At 47.2% G+C, this 18,068-nt stretch overlaps 1 protein-coding gene across 1 annotated transcript; it reads right to left on the minus strand.

The window, feature by feature from the left end:
* Positions 1–10,977: 10,977 nt before the first annotated feature.
* Positions 10,978–12,927, minus strand: CCDC177 (coiled-coil domain containing 177). The gene has a single exon (XM_077818427.1). It carries the CDS (start codon positions 12,925–12,927, stop codon positions 10,978–10,980), a length of 1,950 nt encoding a protein of 649 aa, XP_077674553.1.
* Positions 12,928–18,068: the final 5,141 nt, after the last annotated feature.

Raw genomic sequence — 18,068 nt, forward strand, 5'->3', positions numbered from 1 at the left:
AGGAGAGGCTGGTCGGCCTTGCAACCATCTCAATAGAGCATGAGCTGGCCCAGACTGTGGACCTTCAGCAGGAAGCAGTTCCAATCTTTGCAACCAAGAAGGCACAGAAAGCACCACTTTGATTATTCGAACAGATAAAAATGCCAGTGTTTACTGTGCAGACAAGAAAAGTTACATTTGCTGTTCCGGCCTTTGAAAGTTACGTGTTACTTAAAATTTTTGAACAAGGCATTTTAAGTTGTTAGTTTTCCTTTATTGGGGTAGGTAGCAGAGCAGTACCATGAGGTGTAGAACAGGAAGAAGGCAGAATTGAGACCTTTCAAAGTTTTGGCCCAAGCGAGGGGGCATGGGGGCGTCATTTGAGCTCCCCGCCTCAGGTGCCAAAATGTTGTGGGCCAACCCTGACAATGTGTTGTCATGAAGAGGAAGATTCAGAATGTAGTGATGATTCACAATGTATTTTACACAGGAGGGATTGAGCAGCTTTCCATGACCTCTATCAGAACGATCTGAAAAGAAGCAGAAGGGCTTGCAGATACCATGAGATGCTGCAGGAATCCCTTGGTAGCTGTATGACAGGCCAATGTCCTTGCAGTTGTGGATCTGTGATTCCTGCAGGATCTGACAGAATCTGCATTGCAACGCAATGTCCATACAGAGAGAGTTTTACAGATTTGATGAGATCCTGCAGGAAATATCTGCATTATAAGTAGAGTGTCTCCAGCAGGGAAAGTTTTTTTTAATATCATGAGACTGTGGGCACCACAAGAAATCTGTGGTATGGACATTGTCCCTTAAAGAGAGGAGCTTGCAAATTCCATCATATCAGTAGGAAGGTGTCTGCATTACAGCGCAGTGTCCCTGCACACAGACAGCTGCAGATTCTAGGAGATTCTAGTGGAATCAGAGCAAATCAGTGTTACCATGTTGTACTGAGCCAAGAGGAATGCACAGATTCTGGGAGCTCCTGCAGGGGTCACAGAGAGTCTCTATTACAAGACGGTTTCAGAATAGCAGCCGTGTTAGTCTGTATTCGCAAAAAGAAAAGGAGTGCTTGTGGCACCTTAGAGACTAACAGATTTATTTGAGCATAAGCTTTCGTGACCTACATTTGTTAGTCTGTAAGGTGCCACAAGTACTCCTTTTCTTATTACAAGACGATGTCTCTCCTGCACAGAAAGTGTCCCATACCTTGCAGCATTTAGCAGACTCTGTGAATCAGAGCATCAGCTACTGTGCATTCTCATGTTGAATGCATCCTTTTATTTAACACAAAGGCAAGTAAATACCAGCAGCTCCCATTAGTATTGCATAAAATTCTGAATTAATTTCTCAGTCTCTTTATGGGTGGAAAGACCACCTCTATCTCACTTCCATGCAAGAATCTTCTCTGGCCTCAATCCCAGATACCCATGTCTCATAGAAAGAAAAATCCTTTCCCTAGTTCCATTGGGTCAGCACACAATCCAATCCTCAGGAATCCTGTCCCCGAACTGGAGCTCTTAGATGTGTATGGGGAGAGAGTTGGATCTCTGAGGCTTCAAACATCCTGTGACTTCATGATCAGAAGACTTTCACTTCACAGTGTTCATAACTGCACTGTGATCTGAACACCACTTATGCTGTAGAGAAAAGGGCCTGGTCCTTCTCTGTGGCTGGACCAGAAGAACCCCTACTCTGGGAGCCTATTCTTGAGTCACACAGAAGATGTGGCATTTTGGGTACAAGTTTGCCTAGTGGTGTGAGCAGTGTTTGAACCTGTGCTTCTTTGGATACACCCTCCCGTTGCAGTTCTGATCCACACACAGCAAAACTCACCATCTTTAATTTATAAGAGCTGCTGCACGCTCTAGGGATTTGTGCAGGGCCACTTGTGTATTTCTCCTGTGCTGGAGGCTCCAGAACCACACTCTTAAGCATGTTCATATGACCCACTCCACACACCCCCTGGCTGAAATCCTGGCTCCACTGAGTCAGTGGGGCCTGGGGTTTCACCTCGTGTTTTGTATTCTGCCTTACATCAACATAAAATCTTGGCCTAAATGAATGGAGGCTAGAGAAGGGTCTGCACAGTAAACTTTTAACGGGGCAGAGCATGAGCTCCCCCTGAACTGGCTCAATTCTGCTGGTTGCTGTGGACAGGCTGTTTCCCCATGCTCACCCTACACTACTGATAAATCTAGTGCTACTGGTTGCGCTGGATCCCCAATTCTTGTGCTCTGGGAGCACAAAGATTGTGACTGCGGTTGGCCCCTATCCAGACACAAAGTAAGTGGAGCTCCTCTTGCACGCTCGTCTCCCATCCTCTGGGCACCTAGGGCCTAATCCACAGCCCACTGAAGTCTGTGGAAAGGTTCTCATTGACGTCAGTGGTCTTTTGTCAGTCCCCTACTCAGGGCCAAGGTGTTGTAAAAAGTTCCAGATTGTGGGGCTCACACTGGAAGGTCTTTGTATTCTAACTCTTGAGGGGCGATTTTTGGTGCTATAGAGTGGAATACCTTCATTGTGCACTTATTGGGAATTCCATTAATGTGGGTAATAAAACTAACCACTTGCTACTATTTAAAAGCAAACCCAAAGGACAGCATTGCTTTTCTACTCCACTTCTAATTCTCACTAAGGTGCTGATTTGAGCATAGATGCCACCAGATCTTTCCCAGTATGACTCCACTGTAAGGGCAGGGGGTAGATAAGGACAAAGTGACCGTCAGAGGGTGAGCTAGTTGGGGCTCAGCTGCACCCTGGGCTGGGGCCATAGGGTGGGATTTTGTGACTGAGAAGCAGGCCTGCAGACATAAAGAGCAGCCTGAGCGCAGGGAGACATAAAGGAGCAGAGAGACTCTCCTTAGCTCCCAGGCAGTGCACTTGGATAGGGGCCAGGACGTAGTTTATATGGTGCACTGTTCTAAGATGGAGAAACAAATCTCACCCTGAAGCAAGGGACTGGAGTCCTGACACTGCTGGGAGTAGCTGGTTGATGCACAGGCCAGTCCATTGGTCTACCACTTCCCATTGACCTTCACGTTGCCACGGCAAATGGCAGGCTCAGGCTGGGAATAACAAGTTTTTAAAGGACTTTTTTCCACTCTGTTTTTGCACACAAAAATTGTTGCTTTTTTTTGTTTTGGGTGATCTTGCTCGTGCCTCATCCAGTTCGCTTTTTTCCTCAAGCTGCAAGAAAACGGCTGGTTTTTGAATTGTAAACATGCGAGAATTCACATTTTGCAGCTGCTTGCATTCAGAATGGGCATTTTTGAGCAGGAAACTTGCAAATCGTAGTAAAGTTTTTTCAGTTAAGTGGGCCCATCTTTCAGTTTGTAGCAAAATGCAATCATCCAACCCCTGCTACTCAAAATAACACGGTTAGGATTTGTTTTGAGGGGAAAGAGAAGAGTGTCTTCTGGCTAAAGCCAGATGTCAAAAATTCAAGGCCCTGGCCTCCCTGCCGCCGCGCCCCCGCCCCCCCCAGGTTAACTTGAGGTTGATTAAGGATGTGGAGAAACAAATCCCCCAATCCTTCCCCCTCCAAAAAACCCAAAACATTCCCACCATTTCTACTAGCATCTGACAGAGTTTAATCTTTTGTCCCCTAGTTTCAGAGTAGCAGCCGTGTTAGTCTGTATTTGCAAAAAGAAAAGGAGGACTTGTGGCACCTTAGAGACTAACAAATTTATTTGAGCATAAGCTTTCGTGAGCTACAGCTCACTTCATCGGATGCATGCCATGGAAAATACAGTGGGGAGATTTATATACATAGAAAACATGAAACATGTTACCCATTGTTTCATGTTCTCTATGTATATAAATCTCCCCACTGTATTTTCCACTTGATTCATCCAATGAAGTGAGCTGTAGCTCACGAAAGCTTACGCTTAAATAAATGTGTTAGTCTCTAAGGAGCCACGCGTACTCCTTTTCTTTTTATCCTCTAGTGTTTCTCTCTCTGCTGTGTAAGGCACCTGTATACTGGTCCATCCTGCCCAGCTCAGCAGTGCTGCAACTGTTCGGTCAGAATGTCTGCCTTCCACACACAGCTCAGAAGGCAGCATGGAGCACATAGTATTGACAAACCCACCACTGCACCTAAAAATAAAAAGGCAGATATGCGACCCTCCCATCCCACTCCGTGGATAGAGTGCAGAGGTTGGAGAATGATTCCCCCTGGCGCTCCTGGAAAGTCTATCCGATAAGAACTAAATCAATGATTCACAGCAATACTCACAAACACGTCAGAGGTTAGACTGTGTGAGTCACACTGATCTGTGGTGGAACTCCACGGATGTCAGTGTGCTTACTTCTGGGATGAATTGGGTCCTGCACATTTAACAATTTAAACCCCACAAGGAGTGTTACTGTCTATGTTCATGAAAGTGGTGGCCTACTCAGACTTGGACAGGTGTTGGGCAATTGTCCTCCCCTTCGCCCTCCAAGCACTGCCAATGGACCTCAGTCCTGATTTGCTGCACCATTTCAGTCCAAGCCCCCACTCCCCTGCTAATGCATCTCACTCCTGAGGTGCAGTGGCCCTGCTCTTCTAGTCCAGGGCTCCCCACAGGGCTTTGCCCATGCAACTACATCTTATGGTCATAGAATCTCAGGGTTGGAAGGGACCTCAGGAGGTCATCTAGTCCAACCCCCTGCTCAAAGCAGGACCAATCCCCAATTTTTGCCCCACATCCCTAAATGGCCCCCTCAAGGATTGAACTCACAACCCTGGGTTTAGCAGGCCAATGCTCAAACCACTGAGCTATCCCTCCCCCACCAAATGGTCCCTCCTATATGGTCTTCCATATAGGAGTAGGGAAATCTTATATGCACCACAGGTGTTGCTGGACTTTGGCACAATGCAGGAGAGTGAACGATGGGAGCTTCACTCTAAATCCTTGATTCTCTAAGACAGTGCCACCTGGAAAGTAGGGTTCAGAACTGCGGCTATCATGTGGAGCCAGGCCTCCCTTAACAATTGGGAAAGTCATCAGTTAGAACACGGGTTGGGGAGGTCAGGAACTCCCAGGGTGATAATCCCAGCTGTACCACTAACGTCTAATAGCACCTTAGGCAAGTGCAGTAATTTAATTCTCTCTGCTTCAGTTTCCCCATCTGTAAAATGGGGACAATAATACTTACCTACCTCACAGGAGGTAGAGATTTGCTCTAGGAAAGTCTGTAAAGTGCTATAAGAATACTATGCATAGTATTAGTGGTATTATATCCTACTACAGTGATATTTGCCACTGAACACAGCTCTACAAGGGAGACAGGAGATGTATGCAAAATTACCTGGCAACTGGTATGGATCCTTTTGGGCTAGAAGCTGGCACAAACACAATCATGTTGCACAGAAAAGCTACTATCCTCTAAAGGAATAACAATTTACATGGGAATCAATTCAAGATGCAAAATTCAGATCCAGACCTGGCTTTTTAGCACCTTTCAAGGTTTAGGGGAATTTGGCATTTTAGGTCATCCTGTTATAAATGTTGCGACCCAGAGTCCTTACCTAGGCAAAAATCCCATTAACGTCAATAGGAGTTTTGCTGGGTAAGATCTTAGTGGTTTGGCCCAAAGAGGCTAACTGTGAATTTCACATCTGGATTTGTGTTTTGAACATCCCCTAGGTTAGGTGTGTTTGGATCTGGGTTGTTGGTTGAGGCCTATTTTGACACTATTTTAAATAGGGCTGGGTGAACTGGGCTGGGTGAAATATGAACAGCATACGCACACCCATTCTCACATACCCCTTTGGACCTGATTCGCCACCCACCCAGTTTGACACTGGTATCCGTTTGGTCCTGAACCTTAAACCAAACCCTGAACCTCTTTGGAAGGGGAAACCCGTTCCATTACCTTTTTTCCTGGTATTCATTTCTCTTTCTGATGTGCTACCTTCACACTCGCAGGTTCTGACCCGGTCCAGAAGGGCTGGAGTAGCATTAGGGCGATTTTCTTGACACTTCCACTCTGACCAAAACCAGGATGTGCTGGAAATATCAGGAGTAAGCCTGTTGGGGTAGATTTGCAGCCCAGTTTTCCACACTCCAGAGGTTGGGCTAAAGAGCCAACCCTTTGGGTATTGCCTGAACTGGCCTTGCTGAGATTCCCCCGTCAGTGGTTGTATGGCACACTCAGTCACATCCTGCTTCCACTGAAATCAGTGGGAGTTCAGTCATTTATTTCAGTGGGAGCAGGTTTAGACCCTATGTTCTTCCTTTATCTGGTTCTCTCAACCACTTGAAAAATGGGTTGCAATATATAAGCAGCAACTTTATTTCCTAAGTGTTTTGGGGACTATCCACTACCGAGGAGCCTCCCTTTTCTTGCCTCCCCGCTGTGTTTTCCCTTGGCTGCCCCTCCCCTTCAAAACCCCATGCCAGGGTAATCTGCTTTCAATCAAGGGAGGTGGACGGTTGCTGCCTGCCTCAGGAATTGCAGAATCGTTCTAATTTTTGCATGATGACTCAACATGCCGTATGTGGCATGTGCTACTTGTAAGGGGTCTGAGCATCCTGCAGCGACTTTCATAGCCTACAAATGCAGCAGGCTGTGAGGCTGCATTGCAACACAATGACATTTGTATGAAAGGTAACGATGTTGCACTAAAACGTCATCAGGTTGTACTGATGTAATGTGCCCGTGCAATGTAAATATCACGGGGCAATTTTCAAAGGAACTACAGGGGAGCTGGACACCTATCTGCCCTTTGTGCTTATGACAATCTCCCCCCACAAAACTGTGATGGCTGAATTTCTTTCCAGTCGACTAGCTCCCAAAGGCCTTGATTCAGCAAGTCACTTGAACATATGCTTAAAGTTACATACGTTGTTGAGTTGGGGGCCAAAGCTCGCAACAGTTTGCAGTCCCCTTCAGAACTCATGTGCACGTCTCCTAGGTGGGGGAGCCCTACCAGCCATGGGACATGCTGCTCGTGCCTCACCAGGGGAGCACTGCCTGCTGCCTCCACAGCATATCCAGCCTGCGCAAACTCCTGAAACCAGTGACTGAAGGCGTGCAGGAGAGTCTGCCATACTAGAGAGAAGAGAACTAGCCACAGGGCCGCAAAGCTGTATTCTGTATGGAAACTGGCATGGTTATTGGCTTTATAGCTTGGAGTGACATGATTCATCACTCTCAGGTAGTTACAGCTCTCTGCACCACAGAGATGGATATTTCATTGTTTTACTTTGTTGTTTCCCCCTTCTCTCCTGCTTTTTAAAAGGCTATTAAACACAGCATCACAAAATAGTGTTAGAACACTTACTTTCTGACAACCAACACAAGCAAGAAAATTCACAGACAAGTGGAAACTACCAAAATCAAATCTCCTGGCTGCAGGTGCAATCACTGGCAGGGGTCAGGGAGGATGGTCTTTCCCTATGTTCAGCACTGCTCCCACTGAAATCAACAAGAAGCAGGAGCAGGCTCTAGTAGCCTCTCTCAGGCCTCTGCCAAGCTTGCTGACATGGCCTTTGATGCCACAAGTTTGAGTACTTCTGAATTTGTACTATTTGGGGCCTTGTTTAAAGCCCATTGAAATCAATGGAAAGATTCCCACTGACTCCAACGGGCTTTGGATCAGGGCCACTACATTTAGAAAGTATATACATGCAGAGTAGAATGTGACCTTTTTGGACTGATTACATTTTCAGCTATTATTATGTATTTGTTCATTTTACTGTCACATTCAGCATCACTCACTTCCCCCATTATATCTGCTAAAATGATCAGCAATGGCCTTTAAAATTGACCCCCCCCACCCCCCACTGAGCTGAATAGGGGTAGAGGAGTTCCTACCTCTCAGTCATTGTTTTTTCTGGGACTGCAGGGAGCCTGAAACAACAGTGCATTAGATAGACTCACATCACATTTGGAAGATTTTCTTCTCAGCCCAGAGGGCTAGAAACAAGGCTGAAATCCTGGCCCCATTGAAATCAATGGACATTTTGTCATTGACTTCATTGGGGCCGGATTTCACCTTTGCTCTTTTTTTGTAATGAAAGCTTAGATTGTGCCCAGTTTGTATATGTCACTCGGTCCATATCAGCACATCAAGTGGGCTACATCGGGCTCCTATGTTTGAAACCCCTGCTTTAGACCTTTGCGGCCACTAGGGCATTGGTGGAGAACTTAAGTACAAAAAATAGGGTGCCTTGCTGGCCTGTATATGCTTGCACAGGAGAAATTCGGCCTATTTTCATGTTCAGACTTACACATGTACCAAGCAGTGGGGGTGAGGGAAGAGAACCCTTTCTGGGCGTGGCCATCCAGCAGCGTCCTCCCTACATTTCTGAATATTCTTGCCATTTGGTATAAGCTGGTGCTTTCCAAAGGCAAAAATAATTCCTGGCAAGTATGTTTTACTTTACTTTCGAACTAAAACAAAGACATGAAATAAATACATATAATTATAAATAAACATTAGTAATACTTTGCATTTCTTTAGCACCTTTCATCTAAACCTCTCAAAGTGATTTACAAAGTTTGGTGTTATCCCCATTTTATAGATGGGTAAACTGAGGTATAGCAAGGCTTACGAGCCTGATTCTGTTTCCTTTTAAATCAGTGCCATTCATTTCCATGGGAGCAGAATCAGGCTCTAAGGATACATCTACACAGCAAAAAAACAACAACAAAAAACAAAACCAAAAAACCCACAGCAGCGAGTCTCAGGCCAACTGACTTGGGGTCATGTTGCAGGCCTACAAATGGCCACGTAGACTTGGGCCTTGCGCTCTGAAACCCAATGGGGGAGCGGGGGTCTTGGACCCTGGACTTCAGCACAAACCTGAATGTCAACACTTCTACTTTTAGCCCCACAGTGCGAGCCCTGCAAGCCCGAGTCAGCTGACCTGGGCCAGCCTCGGGGTTTTTATTGAAATGTAGATGTACCATAAGCAACTTGCCCAGTGTTACACAGCGAGTCAGTGGCAGAGCTGGGAATAAAATCCACATCTCCTGACTCCTAATACCCTTCTGTTTATGCTAGACACTACTGTCTTTCTTCCCAGTGAGCCAGAGGGAGCAAATACCATCAGACTCGGTATAAACCACCAGCCTGTTCACTTCCATCACTGGTTTTTACACTATTTCCATGGTTCATACCCTGGTAACACTGGTCTAACATTATCATTGCCACTAACCTAACATCCTCTTTAAAATCTTTTAAGATCTGCTACCATCTCAAGGAAAACTTTGAAGAGCAATCTATTTAGAAATGAATCTGTGAAACGTAACACACATTTTGTCTTTCTCTTCCCCTGTATTTTGTATTATTAGAGCTATTTGTATGAACACAGGAGCTTTGCTGCTCCTGCAGCCTCTCCCCCATCTGAAGTGATCATGTTCTGTTTGTGACATCACCATTTCCACAGCAACCTGATATGATATCACAGACAGTGGATTATACCTCCCATTTGTGAACAAGCTACTGGTGCACCACAAACTTGTAAGAAACATGGCAACGCTTTCTGTATTGGAGCAGCTATGTTTTCATAACAATAACTAAGGAGAAAATAAATGCAGAAAATCTGAGCAGAATTATCTCTATATATAGATTGTTTTCCATGAGGTGTGAGCAGGCTTTTCACAGTCCCAGTTCCTTAACAGCAGGGCTCATTCCTCTGTACAAGATACCTAGTTAGAGTTGTGAAAATGCCACATTCCTCTGCTGAGTGAATCCACAACAAAACACAATTTGTCCCCGAATGTGCGTTTGTTGTTTTCTGTGCCATAAAGAACAGAACATAATTGTTAGCACCAATGGACAAATAAATATTGTAATGTTTAGTAAGTCATGATTAGAGCTGGGTGAACTATTCATTGCAAATAATTTACTTGACAAATTTAATCCCCTTTTCTTTTCACAAATGATTGTAAACAGGCAGGTTTTCAGAAGTTTGTTCATTTTCTGACATTATTCAGTGAATGGTTTGTGCAATCATATTTCAGTCTATGGATTGCTCATGAACCTTTCACCATAGCTATCATGTCAAGTAGTAGTTCGTAATATGCTATTAAAGCTGTGTGATTGGTCACCTAAGTCACATGGTATTATTTCTGCTCCCTGATTGGATAACTCTATAACACATATACAGAGCTTTCAAGAAGGCCACACAATCACTTCCTGTGCAAATAACCCAGGAATGCATATTTGCAATCGTATTTGTGATAATTTCCCTTTCTGCAAACATTCTTGCAAACAAAAATTCCTTTGTGCGATCATCTGCGGAAAGTGAATAAAAGGGGTTGTGAATACCATCATCAAAACGAACTTTGGGGGGTTATTTGAGTAAATGTTGATTTGCGGCAAATGCCCAGCTGTGGTTATGATATCTTCTTGCATGGTGTTAAAAAATCTTGTAATAGGCACCTCTCTTTCCACACTTTACATCAGTAGTGGATAAAGTGCAAACCATGGGCCAAATGCAACCTATGGAGTTCTATAATGGGGCCATCCTCATCTTTAGTATGGAAGCATGACACAAGGAGAAGACAGTTCCCAACCTCTTGATCCAAGCTGAAAGTCACTCAAATCAAAATGAAGTGTTACATGCTGAGATATGTACTCTCTATTGTGTGCCCTTGTCATAATAAAGATGAGGGTGACTGCAAATTGCTCCATTTTAGGCAAATTTGAGGTGGCCCACAGGTTTCTGGGAAGTTGCCTTTGGAACCCTCAGTTGAGTAAATTTGTGTGCTTCTGCTTTAATCCTTGCACACATCTTTGTGTAGAGTGGGGACAGGGTAACTTCTCTTCTGGTAGGGATAACAAAGGTCAGTCTCATAAAATAACCCTCAAAACAAAAGCATTTTTAGAAGTTATGTGAAATAGCTGCCACGGGGTTTGTGCTGTACCCTACTCCCAAAAATAATAAATCAGGGTTAAAACCTGAAATTTTCTAATATGAAAGGGCTTTCTAATGTTTTCTGATGGGCACCAGATGATGTATTCCCCATTTATCCACAGAAAGAGAAGGCCTTTCATTTTTTATCCAGGCTGGCGTGCAATTCTGCCTCAGAGACCATCTTGTCAAAGGTGCGCATGTTCGTTTCCTCCCGCACCTTTTCCCGGACGTGGAAGGATGCCCGGGCGACCGACCTGGCATTTTCCAGTACAGTCTTCTTCTCCTTGAAGATCTGCTCGCTCCTCTCCAGCTTCCTCTCAATGGACAGGAGGATCTCCCTGCGTCGGAAGTCCTCGTACTGCTCCACCTTCTGCTTGTTTACCTTCTGCATCTTCTCCTTCTCCAGGCGGCTTAGGACCACCTTGCGTGCTTTCTGTTGGACCACCTCCTCAGCCACCTGGGCAGCATGCTGGAGCTTCCTCTCTGTCGCTTTGGCCAGGGCCTCCAAGTGCTCCTTCTGCTCCCTCTCCTTCCTCTCAGCTGCCAGCTTGGCTCTCTGGATTTGCATCTCCTCCCGCTTAGCTTTCTCCCTTAGCTCTTGATTCCTCTTCTCAATTAGCTGCTCATAGTTCTCCTGGGCCTTGTGTAGGTTAACCTCCACAGAGGCCTTTAGCATCTCCTTCTCCTCTGCCTCTTGCCTGGCCAGTTCCTTGAGCAGGGCCTCATGCTTCAGCTTCTCAGCTTGGTTGAGCAACTTCTTTTCCTTCTGCAGCTGTAGCTCCTTCTTCAGCTTCTTCTGTGCAGCAGTGGACATCTTCTCCTGCAAAAGATGTTCTTCACGTTCCAGGAATTCTTTCTTGTCTTCTTCCTTTACCTTCAGGTTGTGCTCTTGATGGAGCTTCTTCTGCTTGTCTTCCAGGACGGCCCTCTCTAGCTTATCCCTTTTCATTCTGTCTTGCTTCTCTGCCTGCTCCCTCCACTTCTCTTCATACATCAGGCACTGCCTCTGCTTCATCATGGTAGCCTCCTTCTGCCCTTGGGTCAGCTTCCCACGGCGCTTCTCGACCTGGGACTCCCACATCTTCTGGCACTGCAGCAGAGCCCTCTGCTTCTCTTTCTCTTCCTGCTCCTTCAGCTGCTCGGCCCTTCGCCGCTGGCTGTCCCACTGGAGGTGGGCGGCATACCTCTGCTCATTCAGGATGTTCTCCTCCTGGTGCTTGGCTATCATCAGGGCAGCTATCTTTCTGTCCCTCTTGGGCACCTCCTTGAGACCCTTCTTCTTCACCTCCTTGACGATCTTCTCCACTTTCTTTGTGGTCTGTGGGGAGTGGCTCAGATCCCCCAGGCTGAAGCTTCTGCCTGCCAGGGAGTTCATGGCAGCCACTGTCCTAGTCCGAGGGGTCCCTTTGGTCCATCTGTCCCTAAAACTTTCTCCGCTGTAGGACGAGGATGCCCCTGATTCAGAGGATGTTTTGGTGGAGAACCCCTCTCTCCGTTTCTGCAGCGAGTCCAGGGAGTGGCTCTTGGTCTTGGTCCCAGTCGGAGCCCCTGCCCCTGGGGCTAGGGCGCAGCCCCCATTGGTGGTGGGTTTGAAGGAGATCCTGGCAGCTGGGGAGGAGGGGAGGCTGCTTAGCATGAGGGGAGTGAAAATCCTTCTCTTCTCCTCCCGGATAATCCTTTCTCTTTCCTCCCGGCACTGCTGCAGCTTCCTCTGCCGGTCCATCTCGTAGACCTCGTACAGGCCGGCCGCCACCCGCATGGACCTGCCCGGGGCCTCCCTCACCAGCTCGCTCAGGGCCCTGGGCAGCAGCTCCACCGGCTTGACGGCGCAGCGGGCGCAGGCTTCCAGGGAGCGGGGGCTGGTGAGCACGTAGCGGCTGCCCTCGGCCTCCGGGCAGTCGAAGTTGAAGAGGTCCAAGTGCAGCAGCGGGGACTGCTCCCGGCGCCTCCCCGGCTCCCCCGCGGGCGTTGGCGGCGGCGGACGCGGGGGCCCTTCGCCCGCTGCTGCCGTGGGCGCCCCATCTCCAGCTGCGCCGCCTGGGTCTGTGCATTTCTCCTCGCCCGGCTCCGCCGCCGGATCCACCATGCCTGACCCGCCGGAGACTCTGCAGTGAGAAAAAAACCCACAAAACCCACCGGGGGATCAATCGTACAATAAATACCCCGGCCAGCCGATGTACTCTACGCGGGGATTAACCGGGCTCTGCTCTCGCAAGCACACAAATCTGATGCAACCCTGAGAGGAAAACAGTCCGCGGTCCCTGGAGGCACAGCCCAGCCTGTGTGAATTTCATGCAGTCACATTTCTCCCGGGAGTTGCAAAGTCATAGCTAGAGGCGCGTGAAAGGACCTGCTGCCCAGACAGCATGTGGGAGGCAGGCGTCCCAGGCTGGGCAGGTTTATTTGGGCCGGGACCAAAGGCCCTGGCTTTCAAGTGGCATCCCCCCTCTCCGACATTAACCTTGGGCAGGGGGGCAGTGAGGAGGGCGGAGAGGAGCCAAGCTGCCCCTCCGTTTGTTCCCAAAGGAGCGGGCGGCTGCCCGCCGGATCGAACAGCCAGCGCCAGCCGAGCAAACGCCCCTTCGCTTTCTCAGCGCCACAGCTCCGCGGGGTACTCCGCGGCCGGGATGCAGCGCGAGGACCCTGGCCGTGCAGAGCCCCTGCTGAGAGACTGCCTGGCAAAAAGCCCCCGCGCTTTCTCCGCCGAGCTCAGAAGCATCATCCTGCGACGCGGAGAACCTCCCGCCCCATGCCTGTGAGCCTGGGACTCCCGGCTGATGCCCCTGCCTCCCCCCGCCCTAAAAAAAACAACCACCCCCAAACAAACGTGCATCAGCCTCCGCCTGCAGACAACATCCTGAGGCTTAAACGTCCTTCCTGGATCGTTCAGGATCGAGCGGAATCGTGGACGTCATTCACTTACTGCACTTTGCTTTGGCTCTTTCGGCGGCAGGCGGAACCGTGGGCTTTTGTCCCCTCGCCGCCTCCTCTTCAGTAGATGTAACAAGCTGTTTAGTGCTGGATCAGGTTACTGGTGCTAACAGCAGCAGCTGCCCCTCCATGGCTCCCAGCAAACCCTGCGCAGACACTTCACCTAAACACAGGAGGAGGGTGCAATCTCAGGCATTCTGTTAAGGAGACAGAGAGTTACACCGCTGACCTCTCTTCTCTGCAGCCTCCAAAATCTTGCAGTTTACCTCTGTCTCCTTCCCCCTCCCCTCACGCCCACCAGAGCTATCCTTGGTAGAGACTGGGATTTGATGAGAGGAAGGGTTGGCTGAAGAAGGGGGGGGGAAACAAACTACCCATAACCCCAAACTGCTTCTCTTTTCATGGGGGGAGGGGGGGTCAAAAAGAAGGGACTATGAATAAATGATGAGCAGTTCTCCAAGTAACACTGGGGTCATCCTGTCTGGCGGTTTTAGTGTGGGGTGTTTTAGGTGGAGGAGGTGACAAATTTCACAAACAAATTAATTAGCTTCCCCAGGTTTTCCCTCCCTCTTGTTTTAACCCTTTGGAATACTCTGAAATAAAAGGGCCAGGTGAATTCTTCCTCTAAGGTGCCACAAGTACTCCTTTTCTTCTTCCTGGAGAGAGTCTTTACCCTGATGGTAAAGCCCCAGATGCTATCCTGCCAATTCCATGAAGTGTATGTCTGTTTTTCCCTATGAATGTTATTATTTTTTTAATTGTATTACTGTAGTGCATACAGGTCCCAGTGGAGGTCTGGGCGCCATTATGCCAAGCTCTGTATATATACCTAAAAAGAGACAGTCCCCACCCCCAAGAGTTTATAGACTATACAGAAAAGACAGTAGAAAGTGTGGAGGAAAGGAAGGATTAGTAACCTTATTTTACAGATGGGGAACTGAGACACAAGGAGATTAAGTGACTTGCCCAAGCTGGAAATTAAACCAACATCTTCTGAGTCCCAGTCCAGTGCCTTGACCACAAGACCTTACTTCCCCTACTAAGAATGTTATCTACTGTTACTTTTATTCCATTTTTGCTTGCTGGGGAGAGAATTAAGGGGAAATAGCTCACTATGTGAATATATTGTAATAAATCTGCAGCCTCCTTGGACTTAATCTTTATCACTATTCAGCTTGTCTTGGCTATTCCACGCTTCACTGTCACCTCTGAGATAAAGAGTTTCCTGCTGTAAAAGCACAGTTGAATGTATGGGGAATCTCTGCTAGCTGTCAGCAGTATACTGTCTCTGACACATAGCTAAGCAGTTCTGGCTCTATCCAACAGAGTGCAGTAGTAAACATACTAGCCAGTTCATTACAACCATTAATGCTGTTAATCAACTTGCCATTTAATTGATACATTTACAGTTTAGGGTTACTTGAAAAAGAACACGTGACCGGTCAAATGACCTCTAGGACAGCCCCAGGTAAAGTGTAAGAGTAAAATGTAGCTTAAGGATCAAATATGGCCCACAAAGGCCTAAAATGCAGTCCGGGACTGCCCTCTCCTTGTAACAGCAAGGTAAGGACTAGTGGCCAACTGCAGGTTGTTATTGCTTATGCACTCAGATAACAAACACTTTTGACCTGTCTGCGTAGGGATTTCTAGCACACCCATACCGGAATATCAAGTAGATAGGTGGCAAACTCTACCAAGAAACAATCCTGATTTATCAAATTGAATGGATTTATCGTCATAGTATCTAGGTGACAATTGTAAAGGTCAGCAACCAGTCTCATGCGTCAATTGTCAATTCGTCAGGACACGGCGGTGTGCTCAATGCCTCGCCCACTGAGGATTGGGCCTGTAGGCGCTACCATAATGCAAATAACCAGTAAAACTAATAATAATAGACACCGATACTGCCTAACTAGAACTATAGTCTCTGCCTCATGGAAAATATTAGAGTTGCGTGTGTTTGTGTTTTGTTATAAACCTTATGTACATTGATATGCAAATGTATATGTGGTCCTTTGGCTCTTTGAAAGTTGCTATTGCAGCCTTCACTGTTGCCTAGTTTGGGTCTTGTTCCTTCTGGTTTACTTATGGACCTTCTTTACACAAGGAATACTAAAAGCAGCCTTCTGTGTCGTTATGAGGTATTAATATGCACAGTCTGATCACAGGGCTATATTAATCTCTCCCTAGCGGACTGATGCAGACCAGAGGCTGAATGTCCAAAGGCACTCTGGAGGGATTGAAGAGACACGGTTCTGTCACTGATCCTTATTTATTTATTTATTTATTTACAGAATCATAGGGTCTATTTCTCTTTTTCCCCTGCACCTTGAGGAGTCATTGATACACTAATCCAAAGAGGAGATAAAATGCTACTAATCTGCTCTGGTAGCATTTTACAGCACTTTGGCACTGGGATAAATCACAGCTCAAGGTGCAGGGAAATGCAGAATCAGTCCCATAGAAGCCAGTGTTGGAAAAAGATGTATTAACACAGCTAGTCCATCTCCCTGCCAGTGTACAGCTGCTCTTTATTGCACATCTATAAGCATTTTGTCCAGTCTAGTTTTAAATTTGCCAGCACATGGGGCTTCGACCATTTCCCTTAGGAAACCATTCCACAGAGATCTCCTTGTCAGGATGTTTTCTATTATATTCTGCTTAAATTTTCCCTAAATAAGTGCCCCTGTCCCTTTTTATTATGCTCAAGTCAGTCCTCGCCTCCTTTGTGTTTACACCTTTCACATATTTGTAAATTGCTTTCATGTTCCCTCTTAGTTGGCCCTTAGCCAAGCTAACCGTGTTAGCCTCATAAATCAATCCCTCCAGCCCCATATTTATCAGCTTTTTCTCTGAACTCCCTCCAATTTGTCAATATCTTTCGGATAATTAGATGGCCAGAACTGAGCATGGTATTCTATGTGTTGTCACACCAGAGCCACCTGGAGAAGGATGGTTACCTCCCTGCTCTGTGGCATGGTGCCTCTGAATGTAGAGCCCGCCGTTGCATTGGCCTTTTTCTCTCCGACATCACCCTCCAACTCAGATCTCATTTGCTGTGACTCTTACATTTTCTTTCAATGTTCCTGCCTCTCAGGTCTCTCCCTTCCAATGAATATTTGGTTTATGGTTATTTCCCCATTAATGTAACTCCTTATGTTTTCCGAGATGAATCACGTCTCAGTATTGTCTGGATTTTCTACTCCCCCTGGGTCTCTCTGTACTGACTGGGGTTCACAATTCCTCCCATCTTAGGCCCAGACTATTCCTGTCCCTTTCATGGGTATGTGGGGAAGGGTAGAAGGAGCCCCCTTGCCCCCTTATGCAGGGTCTAGTATGATTGCGCTCCTTGCAGTCTCCTTATACCCCCACAGGGACTAGGCTTCGCAACGGGGGAAGGGAGTACGCAGAGTCATTCCCCCATCCCTGCCTGGGCCAGCAGAACATCCTGCGTCTTCCTAAGGGGTAGTAGAGTGTGCACAATCCAGCAGAATCCCTCCTAGAGCTTCCCACGGGTGATACAACTGCACCCCACTCCCAGATGATCTATCAAACACAATCTAGCACTGTGTATCATAGGCAAGTTTGATTAAAACGATGCTTGCTCCCTTTTTTCTAGATCTTTAATGAAGATATTAAATAAGACGGGACCTCAGGCCTATCCCTGTGATACGTCAGCGCATGCGTGTGCCCACACACACACACACCACCCCCCCCCCTTCCAGTTCAATCAGTTGCTACATCTCATAACCCCTTGTTTACTGTTGTGCTGTCAGTTTTCAGTCCACGTAAGCTGCTTTGGGCTAATGTTGGGAGTGAGATTCGGTCAGACACCCCATGCATTGCTTTTCGGTCACAGAGGGGGGAAACTCAGCACACGAGAACACTGGGGTAGCCAGACTACAAAAAGGAAAGGGATAAGCTGCCAGGTTCCAGTTCGAGAGAATTTGGCTATGGTGTCTCCTTTTATTTACTTCTTTGGTTTGCCCTTTGTTTTTCTCTCTTCCCACTTTACATTCTGGCTCCAGTCCTGGCCGTCTTTTGCGTCCTCACTCAATGCTGGCAGTCTTGTGGCTGCTCACTACCAGTATACACTTCTGCCTCAGATAAATATGCACCGAGCTGGTTGGTCCCCTTTCCCTCCTCCCCTATGTCCCTTCCCCTTTGTCTGTTTCTCAACCCCCAGGCCAGTTTTCCCTATTCAGAAAGAGTCCATGTAATTGTGTCTGCAGGCTATGCCTGACTTCAAAGAGAAATTGACCAGCTGTGGTAACTGCTCTGTTCCCCTGCGCTCAC

The sequence above is a fragment of the Eretmochelys imbricata genome, chromosome 6, assembly GCF_965152235.1.
Source record: "Eretmochelys imbricata isolate rEreImb1 chromosome 6, rEreImb1.hap1, whole genome shotgun sequence".
In the NCBI taxonomy this organism is placed as follows: Eukaryota; Metazoa; Chordata; order Testudines; family Cheloniidae; genus Eretmochelys; species Eretmochelys imbricata.

Coding starts and splice junctions, on each gene's coding strand:
- CCDC177 (XM_077818427.1), bottom strand. CDS start 12,927: ATGGTGGATCCGGCGGCGGAGCCGGGCGAGGAGAAATGCACAGACCCA.